Below are 14,089 nucleotides of genomic sequence, written 5' to 3' on the forward strand. Positions count from 1 at the left end.
TTATAAGCTCTTTTATGTGCCATGGTGTACTTAATAAGTACTAATTATCCCAAACCATCATCTTTGAATGTTGCAAGACTTTCGCCTTGTATGTAGATCGGGGTAATTACATTCATTGCATTCCTAGTCTGAATCACAATCTGATTGTATGGGTGGTTACCTGGCACTGTAGGGTTGCCACCCGTCCTTTAAAATACGGAATCGTGCCGCGTTTGAGAATGAAATTGCACGTCCCGTTTTGAATCAATACTGGACGGGATTTATCCCGTATTTTTTTTATCATTTTTTTTTTAAAGCAGCGTCTCATGCAAATCATCCCACACGCATTTTATGAAGATGCCTCCTTTCCTACTTTTGATTGGGTAATACTTGATGTCATCGTTAGTTTGATTGGTGTTTTTAACTGTCCACTGAGGAGGGCGTGTCTTTTAAGTACAGTCTGCAAAGTGTTGGCACTGAGATGTGGCGTCAGCGCCATACTTGAAGCCCCTAACGTTGCGGTCAGCAAGTCGGCTAACATCCGCCATGTGCCGTCTTTCAGTTGCGAGAAGCAGATCATAGAATGGTTGAAACTGTTGCCCCTAACGTTGCGCCACGGCGTGTGGTTCGTTTATACCTCGTGTCTTCTCATTAAACTTTTATCTCGCGAATATGTTATTGCAATCCGCAGCGGGAGCGTTTCTATAAACTTAATTTAAACTTACGTTTTACACCGTGCTTTGTTTCCCTTATGAACATGCTTGTATGCTTAACTCGCTCCGTTCTCAATTGTTTAATTAATTTTTTGCTCTTCGCTGTTTGCGGCTGTTCCTCCATTTCCCCCTACTTCGTTCTTTTATCTCGCGAATATGTTATTGCAATCCTTAACGGGAGCGTTTCAATAAACTGACTGAAAATAGTTTTGCATTTACCTTTTTAGTAAAAGGCGAGCTTTTAAGCCTGAGAAATCACCCCGTAAATGCACACGTTTAATTGGACATGTGTTAATATGTATGGTTACACAGTATTAAAAGACAGTGAACAACGTCAGTTACCTTTGTTCCCGCGTTTGATAAAAGGTGAGCTTTTAAGCCTGAGAAATCACCCCGTAAATGCACACGTTTAATTGCACATGTGTTAATATGTATGCTTACACAGTATTAAAAGACAGTCAAAAATTAACGTCATTTACCTTCGTTCCCGCGTGTGACTCGTGCTGTAAATCTCTTCCTTGTTTTTAGTTCACGTGATTACGTAGGAGGCGTGATGACGCGATACGTGACTCTGCCTCCTCCATTACAGTGTATGGACAAAAAATATGTTCCAGTTATGACCATTACGCTTTGAATTTCGAAATGAAACCTGCCTAACTTTTGTAAGTAAGCTGTAAGGAATGAGCCTGCCAAATTTCAGCCTTCCACCTACACGGGAAGTTGGAGAATTAGTGATGAGTGAGTCAGTGAGTCAGTCAGTCAGTGAGGGCTTTGCCTTTTATTATTATAGATTATACACATCATCATTTCGCAAACTTCCCTTCCCTTACACGGTCATTCACCCACAAGCAACCTCACAATTCAAGTATTCATTCTTGAAAGCTTTCAAATCAATGTCAAATTACTGTTTAAAAAAATAAATGCCACTGGCAGTCAATCACTGTTAAATAAATTAATGTATGTCATTATGTGTCTTGATCAGTTTGAAATATCAAGTTGCTTTATAAAAATCAAATAATATAAACATTAATCATCCTGATAGTTTATAAGAGACTAGTGATAAAAAATAATCACAATTGCAATTGTAAGTAGTTGCTTTATACAGTATTTTTGCTAAAATATTTTGATCAGTCTGTAACTTTAAATGTAAAAGAAGCACAATTAAACAGATGTTTAAATCATTTGTATGGAGTCCAGTAAGTGTCAGGATTTCAAAATAAATTTTACTGATATTCATTTATTTCAAAACCTGGAGGTTTCAGAAAAAAATGTCCGAATGGACCATTAATTCATCCAAATGGATTATTTTTGTTTTTCATTCCTGACATACTTCATACAAATCATTTAAACGTGTTCAATTGTTTGTCATATATGTTTAAAGTAATAGAGTTACAGTGGTTCGATTTGATTGAATATCAGATATACTTGGATTCTGTTAGCCTTGTTTAATATTCTTTTTGTCTTCCTCCTGCATCTTTTTTGCTGTGAGACATGAATTTTTCCATTTGAGCGTTAAGGATGGTCATAATATGTTAACAAAAACTTACAACTTACAATTGGAATTGTGATTATTTTTTATCACTAGTCTCTTACAAAGTATCAGGAAGATTGACATTTATATTAAGTCACTTTTCTAAAGTAAGAGGCTTTGGTCAAACATACTGTACATATGCTTAAGGATAATAAGAAATAATGGCTGTACTGTTAGTAAACAATATCATATGTTACAAGTTTGCAGCTGTTTAGGGTAAAGCATATGGAACACACACAATCATTTGCAAATATAGTCATTTCTAATTTGATTTAAACTGTGTACAAATTATTAAGTTTATGCACTGTTAATTACAAAATTGGCCAAGGAAATACAGTGTATGCTGTAGCATGCTGTATTTATTCGTGACTGCTTTCTAGACTTAAACACTGTTACTTGATTTATAAAGAAAACATTCATTGTTTAGACATATGTTACGCATAGATACGATTGTTATGTTAAACAACAAAACAACAGCTTTTCGGTTGATTCGTTTGCCTATGGTGGCTAGACATTAATATAGCTTTGTGGGCTAGATTTAATACAGTAAATGTGCAAAAACAATAGAGCAGTACTATGTGATAGTTTGATGGCTGTCACTTAACCCAGGGACTTTGTGAGCTTGAGGGAGGAATGTCCAAGACACATTAAAACACCACTGATGCTGAAGAAGGATGCTGCCAAGGGGCATAATGATGAAGCAGATGTTGTTGAAGTCTATCTTCTTTTCTGCAACAACATTCATTCTTTCTGTAATGTTATGAAGACACTTGCAAGAAATGTCATAAGCTACATTGACCTTTTTGGCATTATGGAGTCTCTCAAAGACAAGCTGACTTAAACAAGAGATTATTGTTTCCATGGGCATCTAACCAAGGTAAGATGACACATCCATCCACATGTGATACCAACACTGCTATCAGCTGCATTGAGAAGTATTTTGAATTTTCAAAGGACAACTGGCTCTACTGTTTACTGCTCCTCACTCTCCAGGATAGCTCACTTATATTCATTGGCATGGAAAAGGCTGTTGGAAAGCTAAACCTTATAAGCATGCTCTATCTTGACATGGATAAACTGTATGATGAGCGTACAACAGCTAACACCATTTTGGGGAGACTCAGCAAAAATGATCAATAAAAAACCAAAACCACATCTGCATGGTGGGAAGATGTGTTTCAGAAAGCAGATCTCCAAAATATGCTGTCAGTGCTGTCCTTCATCCTGAACATACCGTCATCTGTAGGGTTTGATGAAAGGATATTTTCAAAGATGGCTCTAAAATGGATTGACACAAGAAGCAGGTGTTCTGTGGAACTCATCAAGAGTGAACTTCATGTCATCATGAATTTTGACATGTCTTGTGCCAAATTCCACACCATGGATTTAAATAAAGCAAGATGTTGCAGCAACAAGGCTAAGGAATATACCTGCTGTTGGTGGAGCTATTGTTACAATGTTTTAGGAGCTATGTTTTGTACTGCAAGGCTTTTTATTGGCTTTGTCAATGAGTATAATTAATGCATGTTGTAAAAGATAGCCCAGACACAGACAGACATGTCCAAACCACACACGTTTTATTCCTATTTTTCTTCACAGCGCACAATATCACACAGCACAGACAATACTCTCAGTCTTAATCTTTGTTTCTTCTGCCACCTCTACTTCACTCCTCGCAAGCTCCGTCCTCTTCCACCTGACTCCGGCTCCTTGAATGGAGTGAGGCGGCCCCTTTTGTAATGCACCCACATGTGCTCCAGGTGCTCCTTGATGATCTCCCTGCAGCACCTCCTGGTGTGGCGGAAGTGCTGCATGGGGCATCCGGAAGCACTCCGGGTGTACCTGCTTCCTGGTTCAGCAGCACTTCCTGGTGTGGCGGAAGTGCTGCAGTCCAAGGCTCCTTAGTGTCTTGGGTGCCCCCTGGTGGTGGCCACGGATCCCCACAGGGTTGAGCCTTCCAGTTCCATGGCTCCCACACAATCCAGGATGGTTGCCCTCTTACGTCCTGAGGGAGGAATTGCCCCTCTCCCGGTCCCCTGCTTCTCCAGGCCTCCTGGTGGGGCAAGGTCCCCAGCCATCCATCACAACGTTAAGAATTAAAATTGCCCTGTGAACTGCACCTGCCATTGGTGATAATGTTGCACCAATATGTTTGTTGCTATATATGCTATGAAACGGTTGCCAGTGGCTGTAGTTTATACATTTTGCATAGTCAGTATTAGTTGGAAAATTTGAAATGGGATTTGGGGGGGTTTGTTTACAAATACACACCCCAACACTTATTCCCCATCCCACTCACCACACCCCTAAACTTTGATATTATCACCTTTATCTACTCTTCTTGCTGTTGCTATCTGAAAAATTGTTCCTTCAGTCATACCATGAATCACTTTGTACTGGCCCTTTTTCCTTGTGGCTGCAAATTCTGCTTAAAAATCTACCAAATGATCAACCGAGAAGGCACCTGCTGATTGCACCATGACAAGTAAACCTGTGTGTTTGGTACCAAGTTGACTCAGTACATGAGACTAGAAGTGCTTGGTGATGGTGGTAAAGGTGTTAAAATAGAAAAGGCAGTGTGGCAGACTGCCGGGGCCTTTACCCGGCCGGGACTCCTTCGTCATAGAAGGACCAGGGGAGAAGGCTTATTCTGGACACTGTCTCCCCCGGAACGCTAGAGGGCAGTCCGCCCGGCTTACAACAGGGCCATGGGTTTGGAGCTTGGAGGCTCAACCCTACTGGGGTCCGTGACCACTGCCAAGGAGCACCTGGAACTTTCCCGAGCCCTATTTAGTAGCACTGCCACCACTACTCAGGGAGCCAGAGTAGGGAGAAGGTGGACGAAGCTTGCTGGGAGAGGAGGGGAGGCAGAGAAGATGAAACAGGAAAGGCTTTTGTGCTGGACTGTATTTAGTGCTTTATGTACTGCGCTGTGGGGAGCAGAGAAAAAGTGCTTCCTCATGTGAATAAATGTGTGCTGTGTGGCAAACTTGTATCTCTGCCTGTCTGTGTTGGGTTAGGGCAGCTGTACATGCCCCTGGGCTGCGCAGCAGAAAAAATAAAAGAGCTGTGGAGTCAGTTGCTAATGGTGACTAAATTTTAAATTATTGCCACATATTATGATTATTTGTTGCATTTATGACTATTTTAGTTGCAGTCTGGAGCCCTGCTTCTGTCAATGCCTACAGAGAGGAGAGGGAAAGAAAAGCTCTTTATTCTGCTTTCCAGTAAGATAGCCACTTACATATTTAACCAATGACATCTTACCTGAACTTGCGAAGGCAAATTAGGTATTGGGAAATATCAAATAATTAATAATCCATTTTGAGTTGGGTGTGATGGGGCACTTTGCCATCATTATTAATTAATGAATAGTGTTGCAATAAAGAGCTTGTTTATAAGAGCAAGGTTAAGGCTCAGCATCTAAAATGTTGTTTTAAATGTTATATTAGTTATAATTATCTTTCACATATAGTATTTTTGTACTTCATTTACTGTACCATCATGATTGATGTCAGCCTAGTCTACCCCTTGAACATGGATGTCTGATAGCCATTGAAAAGCAAGAATCTTGTTATCTATCAAAACCAGCGCAGAATCTCAAACTTAATCTTTTTTTTTTTTTTTACATCTTTAATAAAATAGAAAAGAGTGATGACTACTACAAAGGTAGGAAAGACATTTTAAACAGAATTTGGAAGATAATAGCAGTAGGGCATGAGTGTACACACAGTGGGAAAGAAATTACACTTATAAATAAGAACAAGCCACCAAAGATAGGCAGTGGAGCAAAACACAGAGGGACAGTGTAAAGAGGACAGGGGAAAGACAAAGCTTCATCATTTTGAGCAAAATGCTTACCTGAGCTAACAGCTCCAAAGATTTTGGAAATTTTCTGGAGCAAGTAAATAGAATAAACATCAAGCAAGTCAAAATTGACAAAAATGACAAAATTCATTTGCATATTCAAACAATGCATTGACAAATTTGTGTCATGCAGGAAGGCCAAGACCAGTCCATTTATAGTTCAAGCAGAGTGGACAGCGAATAACTTGAATGTATCAAATTGTGAGTAGAGGAGACGCAATTGGTTTTAAGGGAGAGAATCTTATGAGAGGGTTATATTAAGAAAACCCAAGGGTAGGGTTGCAATCAGGATAATTTCCATACCAGTAAAAAGTCTGAATAGTATAATGGGATTTGTATTGATGAAAAACTTATTATTACAGTATATTATAGTATACGGTAAATTTATCAATTTTTGTATGCTATTTCATATGTGAATGGTTAACATATAGGTTTTTGGTATAAGATTCATGTATATAGTGTACAATATTCAATGAAATTCATGCTTGTCTGTCTGCCACAGAACAGGAATAGCATTACAGTGCCAAGAACAAAAATAAAACAGAAATATATGTTTAAGTTTAGGATTTTTAGAACATTGTAAGCTTCTTCATTTCCATCCTAATACAAAGGAAGAGGTGTGCCATGTTTTATAGTGCTTGTCCTTCAATGTCTAGACCAATGCTGTATAATTGCTAACTTCTGCTGCTTGTATGTTATTATGTTACTTATGGTAGTTTTGTACTATTACTTAAATTGAGCACAAATTTGCAGATGAATATTCTGATACTTGCTTGCTACTTGTTCCTAATAATAAATATGTGAGAGTTCATGTTGGATCACAGTCCTTAAAGCAATGAGTTGGCTTGTGTTATAAAATCTATCAACACTTAATTACTTAATTATTCTGCATTATTCTTAAGCACTTAATCCTTCTGGTGCAGTTTTATGTTAACTGGTAAAGGATGGATACAGTTCTTAAAAAAGAGATCCATAAGGGGCTCTGCTCAAAATTAAACTGTTTTGAAGTTTGCAGCACAACGTGACAAATATCAGAAGTTGGAAGGTGACTAGATTCACAATATTTATATTTATATATATATATATACACTGTGTATATATATATATATATATATATATATATATATATATAAATATATTTTAAAGGAACACTTTTTAATCAGTATAGCATCAAGTCAGTGAAACTTCTGAGATATTGATCTGGTCAGTTAAGTAGCAGAGGGGATTGTTAATCAGTTTCAGCTGCTTTGGTGTTAATAACATTAACAACAGGTGCACTAGAGGGGTAACAATGAGATGACCCCCAAAATAGGAATGATTTAACAGGTGGAGGCCACTGACATTTTTCCCTCCTCATCCTTTCTGACTGTTTTTTCACTAGTTTTGCATTTGGCTATGGTCAGTGTCACTACTGGTAGCATGAGGCGATACCTGGACCCTACAGAGGTTGCACAGGTAGTCCAACTTCTCCAGGAGGGTGAATCAATACTTGCTATTGCCAGAAGGTTTTCTGTGTCTCCCAGCACAGTCTCAAGGGCATGGAGCTGATTCCAGGAGACAGGTAGTTACGGTAGGAGAGCTGGACAGGACTATAGAAGGTCCTTACCGCATCAGCAGGACCGATATCTGCTCCTTTGGGGAAAGAGGAACAGGATGAGCACTGTCAGAGCCCTACAAAATGACTTCCAGCATGCCACTGCTGTGAATGTATCTGACCAAACAATCAGAAACAGATTTCATGAGGGTGGCCTGAGGGTCCGACATCCTCTAGTGGGCCCTGTGCTCACTGCCCGGCACCACGGATCTCGATTGGCATTTGCCATAGAATACTAGAATTGGCAGGTCCACCACTGGTGCCCTGTGCTTTTCACAGATGAGAGCAGGTTCACCCTAAGCACATGTGCCAGACGTGAAAGGGTCTGGAGAAGCCATGGAGAACGTTATGCTGCCTGTAACATCGTTCAACCTGACCGGTTTGGTGGGGGGTCAGTTATGGTCTGGGGAAGTCCCATGGAGGGACGCACAGACCTCTAAAGGCTAGGCCATTAGGTATCGGGATGAAATCCTTGGACCCATTGTCAGACCCTGTGCTGGTGCAGTGGGTCCTGGGTTCCTCCTGGTGCATGACAATGCCTGGCCTCATGTGGCGAGAGTATGCAGGCAGTTCCTGGAGGATGAAGGAATTGATACCATTGACTGGCCCCAACTCTTGCCTGACCTAAATCCAATAGAACACCTTTGAGACATTATGTTTCGGCCCATCTGATGCTGCCAGGTTGCACCTCACAACTGTCCAGGAGCTCAGTGATGCCCTGTTCCAGATCTGGGAGGAGATCCCTCAGGACACCATCCGTCGCCCCATTAGGAGCACACCCCGACATTATCAGGCATGCATATGCATACAAGCACATGGGGCCATACAAACTACTGAGTACGATCTTGAGTTGCTGCAATGAAATTTTGGCAAAATGGACTAGCCTGCTGCATCATTTTTTCACTTTGATTTTCAGGGTGTCTTTGAATTCAGCCCTCAGTAGGTTGATAATTTTCATTTCCATCAAATGATGTGGCATCTTTTCTTTCCTAACACATTACCCAGTCCATATCAGTATAAATATCCAGCATGATTTTTTTTCCCCATTGAGATCTAATGTGTTTTCAAAGCGTTCCTTTAATTTTTTTGAGCAGTTTCATATATATATATATATATATATATATATATATATATATATATATATATATATATATATATATACTAGCCAACCCACAGCATAGCATACACTGCATAATTATGTATTGATGGGTGAACGCTTCCTGAAAGACACAGTTGTCCAAATGGGGTTGGTTTTGAGGATACAACTGTAGGTGAATGAAAAGATGGAACTCTGGAGAGGGCACCATACAATACAGCGTTTTACACGCTGCATACAGCGATTCACATCCGCGACAAACATGCTTCTTCTTATGGGGTGGGTTTGAGGATACGACTGTAAGGGAACTCTGGAGAGAGCAACATACAATTGTCCGTGACTAAAAACTGGAGGACCGCCGCCGCGCCCCCACCTCCCAGAGCGAGGGACGGGGCTGGTCGGCAGTCGCGTGCGGAGGGCGGAACAGGGTGTGAGGGAAAGGACGCCCAGTGAGGACGATGTATTGATGGGTGAACAGTCATCTCTTAGTCATCGTTCAGTACGCACTGCCTGCTCATGTGCCCGCCCCCAACTCCTCACCTGAATTGCTTTCGTCTGTGTACAGTCCACATGCACTTGTGAGTCATGTTGACTACAGTAATCCCTCGCTATATCGCGCTTCCCCTTTCGCGGCTTCACTCCATCGCGGATTTTATATGTAAGTATATTTAAATATATATCGCGGATTTTTCGCTGCTTCGCGGGTTTCTGCGGACAATGAGTCTTTTAATTTCTGGTACATGCTTCCTCAGTTGGTTTGCCCAGTTGATTTCATACAAGGGACGCTATTGGCAGATGGCTGAGAAGCTACCCAGCTTACTTTTCTCTCTCTCTTGCGCTGACTTTCTCTGATCCTGACGTAGGGGGATTGAGCAGGGGGGCTGTTCGCACACCTAGACGATATGGACGCTCGTCTAAAAATGCTGAAAGATTATCTTCTCGTTGCTATCTTTTGTGCAGCTGCTTCCTGAAACGACATGCTGAACGGTGCTTCGCATACTTAAAAGCACGAAGGGCACGTATTGATTTTTTTATCTGTCTCTCTCTATCTCTCTCTCTCTCTCTCTCTCTCTATATATATATATATATATATCTCTCTGCTCCTGACGGAGGGGGTGTGAGCTGCCGCCTTCAACAGCTTTGTGCCGCGGTGCTTCGCATACTTAAAAGCAAACAGCCCTATTGATTTGTTTGCTCCTTTGAAAAGGAAGATATGTTTGCATTCTTTTAATTGTGAGACTGAACTGTCATCTCTGTCTTGTCATGGAGCACAGTTTAAACTTTTGAAAAAGAGACAAATGTTTGTTTGCAGTGTTTGAATAACGTTCCTGTCTCTCTACAACCTCCTGTGTTTCTGCGCATATCTGTGACCCAAGCATGACAATATAAAAATAACCATATAAACATATGGTTTCTACTTCGCGGATTTTCTTATTTCGCGGGTGGCTCTGGAACGCAACCCCCGCGATGGAGGAGGGATTACTGTATTCATTTTCCAAACACCGCCTCAGTCGGTTTCGCATCTGCTACAGTCCACATGCATCTCTGAGCCACGTTGACTTTTCATTGTTCTTTTTGTCCGGGCCGGGTGAGGTTTCCCGTGTTGAGTCTAATTAAGCCAAAGGCTCCACACCTGGTGGTGCCCTTTCGTCAGTTCCTTTAAGTTTCAGCTTTGCAACCATACTGCCCCTGGAACCCAAAGACTTTGGTTGCCCGGCGGATCATGAGAATAATGCCGCCAGATCGCCAGTCGGCATCGTTTATGGTCGGAATTACGACAGTATGTGATTGTCTTCAAACCTCCGACTTTCGTTCTTGATTAATGAAAACGTTCTTGGCAAATGCTTTCGCCCTCGCGCAAATTGTTGGTGGACGGGGCTCTGTTGTGCGTGTGCCATGGAGACAGAAGCGACTTTCGTGGTGTTTGTTGCCTGGAGAGCGAGGGTGGATGCAGGCCGGGGAATAAGGAGTATTGTGTAGACAAACATTTTCCATGTTTCTGCAGGACCATCTAAGAAGAAGCATGTTTATCGCGGATGCGAATCGCTGCATGTAGCGTGTAAAACACTTTGCGATGGTGGATACGGTCGTGAGTTGTAACCGAAAAGTCAACGTGGCTCAGAGGTGCATGTGGACTGTAGCAGAGACGAACGCAAATGACACCGTGTTTTTTGAGTTGTCGCGTCCGAGTTGGTGGGCGTGGCTCTGTGAGTTGTCGTTCTATCCCATTTGGTGGGCGTGGCTCTGTCTTGCGTGCTCCATGGGTGTCTTGCTCGCTGGCGGCTTAGTGAATTATATATATAGATACTGTATATACATATATTGTAACATCTGGATGTAATACGCTTTGCTTTTCATTTAATTTATTATTGTAAAAAAGTTTTAACCTTTAGAATTTATTCTTTTTTCCCAGCAGATATATGGAGTGACCAGTCCTTTCAAACAGACCCAGACCTTCCCCCAGGCTGGAAGAAGATCAATGATATTGCTGGCATTTATTACTGGCACATACCAACTGGAACAACACAATGGGAACGCCCTGTTTGTGTATCAGCTGACATAAAGGGGTCTCGAAAGGGTTCACTTAGTTCAATCACCCCATCATCCACTCCAGAAAATGAGGTAAAATGTGAGATCTTAACACTACATCCTTCAGAGTGTAATGAAACTGTACTTGTAGTGATGATTTTACCAAAAAGATAATACATTTGAAGCCAGCTGAGAATTCACACTTGGGCACATTTTCATGCACAGCAACATGCTCTGGTTTAGCTTTTCATCTTTAATACAATATTATTTTCATCCACAAGATGGAGTATATAGCTTTGAGCAAAATTAAGTGCTCAATTTTTAAATTAGAAAGAACAGTATTTTTTTGTTTTTTAAAATGTAGCTTTTGTTGATGTCTATGACACATTACTAATAAAAAATACCCATATGTTAATAAATATTAGCATTTTAAAAGAAGTATTGAACACAATCACACTTTCACATTTAGGTTTAAGACAGCTTGGGCTGCATTTTTCCACTCTACAGTACCTACAATATGTACTTTATGGAGTTATTGGATGCTATCTTCAAGTGTTTAGTCGTGATAAACTCAATTATATCATAAGTAAAATGTGTTTTGTGGTTCTTAAAATACTAGCTGTTTATTATTGCACTGTCAGTTGCTACCTGTCTTAGCTTCAAAAATAACTTTTAATTGATACACTTTGATACACTATCTCAGATAGCTGGGGCAGGATCCATATGAGCTATGTCGAGTGTTGCTTAATTCATGGCAGAGTGCCTTTTTTGTTCTTAACTGTACAACCATACCAGGTTATGTCTCTCATATGCCCTCTTCTGCTGATTGCTAGCATCCTTCTGATGGTCCTGATCTAGTGTGTGGGCAATATGCAGACTTTGCCTCAAATTCTGAATATACTCTGGCTCTGGATATGTGCTGATGTTAGACTTAATGAGGGTGTCCTGAAGGCCTGGGATGCAGGAGAGAACAGTTATAGTCCAAACATAAGCATTGGCATATATGAAGTGAGTGAACTCCTACAGAGCAGAGCATTAAGCCCACAGTACAGTAGAGAGATGCCCTTCTTTTACTCTGCTGTACTAATAAAGAACTTAATGACCAGGGTACTGCTGAATTGCACCACCTCCCCTCTTAGCGAACAGGCATTAAATCTGACTGTAACCGATGTGAGAAATACTCTACGAAGAGTCAATCCACGGAAGGCTTTAGGACCAGGCAATATTCCTGGCAGAGTACTAAGGGACTGTGCAGACCAGCTGGTAGACATTTTTACTGACATCTTCAACATTTCCCAGAGCACCGCCATCGTCCCAACCTGCTTCAAAACCACCACCATAGTTCACGTTCCAAAAAAGTCACAAGTGTCCAACCACAATGACTACCGTCCCGTTGCACTCACACCCATTATCAAGAACTGCTGCGAGAAGCTTGTCATGAGGCACATCAAAACTCTGCTGCCCCCCTCACTGGACCCCCTGCAGTTTGCTTATCTCTGGAACCGTTCAACAGATGATGCAGTAGCCACCACTCTCCATCTGGCTCTCGCTCATCTGGATAATAAGGACACATACGTTCGAATGCTGTTTATCAACTTCAGCTTAGCATTGAACATGATCATTCCTCAGCAGCTGCTGGGACTGAACACCTCCCTCTGTAACTGGATTCTGGACTTCCTGACTGAGAGACCTCAGTCAATCAGGATTGGAAGCAACATCTCCAGAACCACCACACTGAGCACTGGAGCCCCTCAAGGGTGTGTGCTCAGTCCATTATTGTTTACATTGCTGACTCATGACTGTGCAGCAACGCACAGCTCTAATCACATCATAAAGTTCGCCGATGACAAGACTGTGGTGGGTCTCATCAGCAACAACAATGAGTCAGCATACAGAGAGGAGGTGCAGCAGTTAACGGACTGGTGTAAAGCCAATCACCTGTCTCTGAATCTAGACAAAAGAAAGGAGATGATTGTTGACTTTAGGAAGACTAAGAGTGACCATCTGCCACTGAACATTGACGACTCAACTGTGGAGGTCGTCAATAGCACCAAATTCCCGGGTGTCCACCTGGCAGAGAACCTCACCTGGTCCCACAACACCACCTCTTTAGCCAAGAAAGCACAGCAGTGGTTCTACTTCCTGCATAGGCTGAGGAAAGCCCATCTTCCACCAGCTACTCTAACAACATTCTACAGAGGAACCATAGAGAGCATCCTGAGCAACTGCATCACTGTCTGGTTTGGAAATTGCATGGTCAGGGATCACAAAGCCCTATAATAGATAGTGAAGACAGCTGAGAAGATCATCAGTGTCTTCATCAATTACATTTACACCACATGCTGCATCCACAAAGCCACCAGCATTGTGAATGATCCAACACACCCTTCACATTCACTGTTTACACTTCAGCCATTGGGAAAAAGGTACCGAAGCAATCAGGCCCTCACCACCAGAATGTGTAAGTTTCTTTCCCCTATCAGTCAGACTCCTGAACACTCATGGACCAGTCTGATATCTGATGTATGTGTTCTGTTCTGCAGTGTTGCACATGTTTGCACATTTTACTCACATGCACCTGGTTATATATTCTGTGTCTTTATGTTATGTGTTGTGGATTCTTCATTGTCCTCTGTTTTATGTAGCACCATGGTCCTGGAGGAATGTTGTTTCATTTCACTGTATGCTGTACTACTGTGTATGGATGAAATGACAATAAATACTTTTGATCTTGGAAAGGCTGTCAGACATCAGATATTGTAGAGTGATACCAGTCTTTT

At 41.4% G+C, this 14,089-nt stretch overlaps 1 protein-coding gene across 12 annotated transcripts in view; it reads left to right on the forward strand.

The window, feature by feature from the left end:
• The window catches only part of apbb2b (amyloid beta (A4) precursor protein-binding, family B, member 2b), a 342,228-nt gene that overhangs the window by 169,409 nt on the left and 158,730 nt on the right, over positions 1–14,089 (forward strand). For 9 of the 12 annotated variants that reach the window (XM_051928061.1, XM_051928058.1, XM_028801948.2 and 6 more), the window contains one exon: positions 11,194–11,402. In XM_051928061.1, coding sequence (XP_051784021.1) covers positions 11,194–11,402 — 209 coding nt within the window. The remainder of the gene's footprint in view (positions 1–11,193; positions 11,403–14,089) is intronic. The other 3 variants (XM_051928063.1, XM_028801954.2, XM_051928066.1) reach the window with 1 other exon arrangement.

This window comes from Erpetoichthys calabaricus, chromosome 5 (genome assembly GCF_900747795.2).
Source record: "Erpetoichthys calabaricus chromosome 5, fErpCal1.3, whole genome shotgun sequence".
NCBI lineage: Eukaryota > Metazoa > Chordata > Cladistia > Polypteriformes > Polypteridae > Erpetoichthys > Erpetoichthys calabaricus.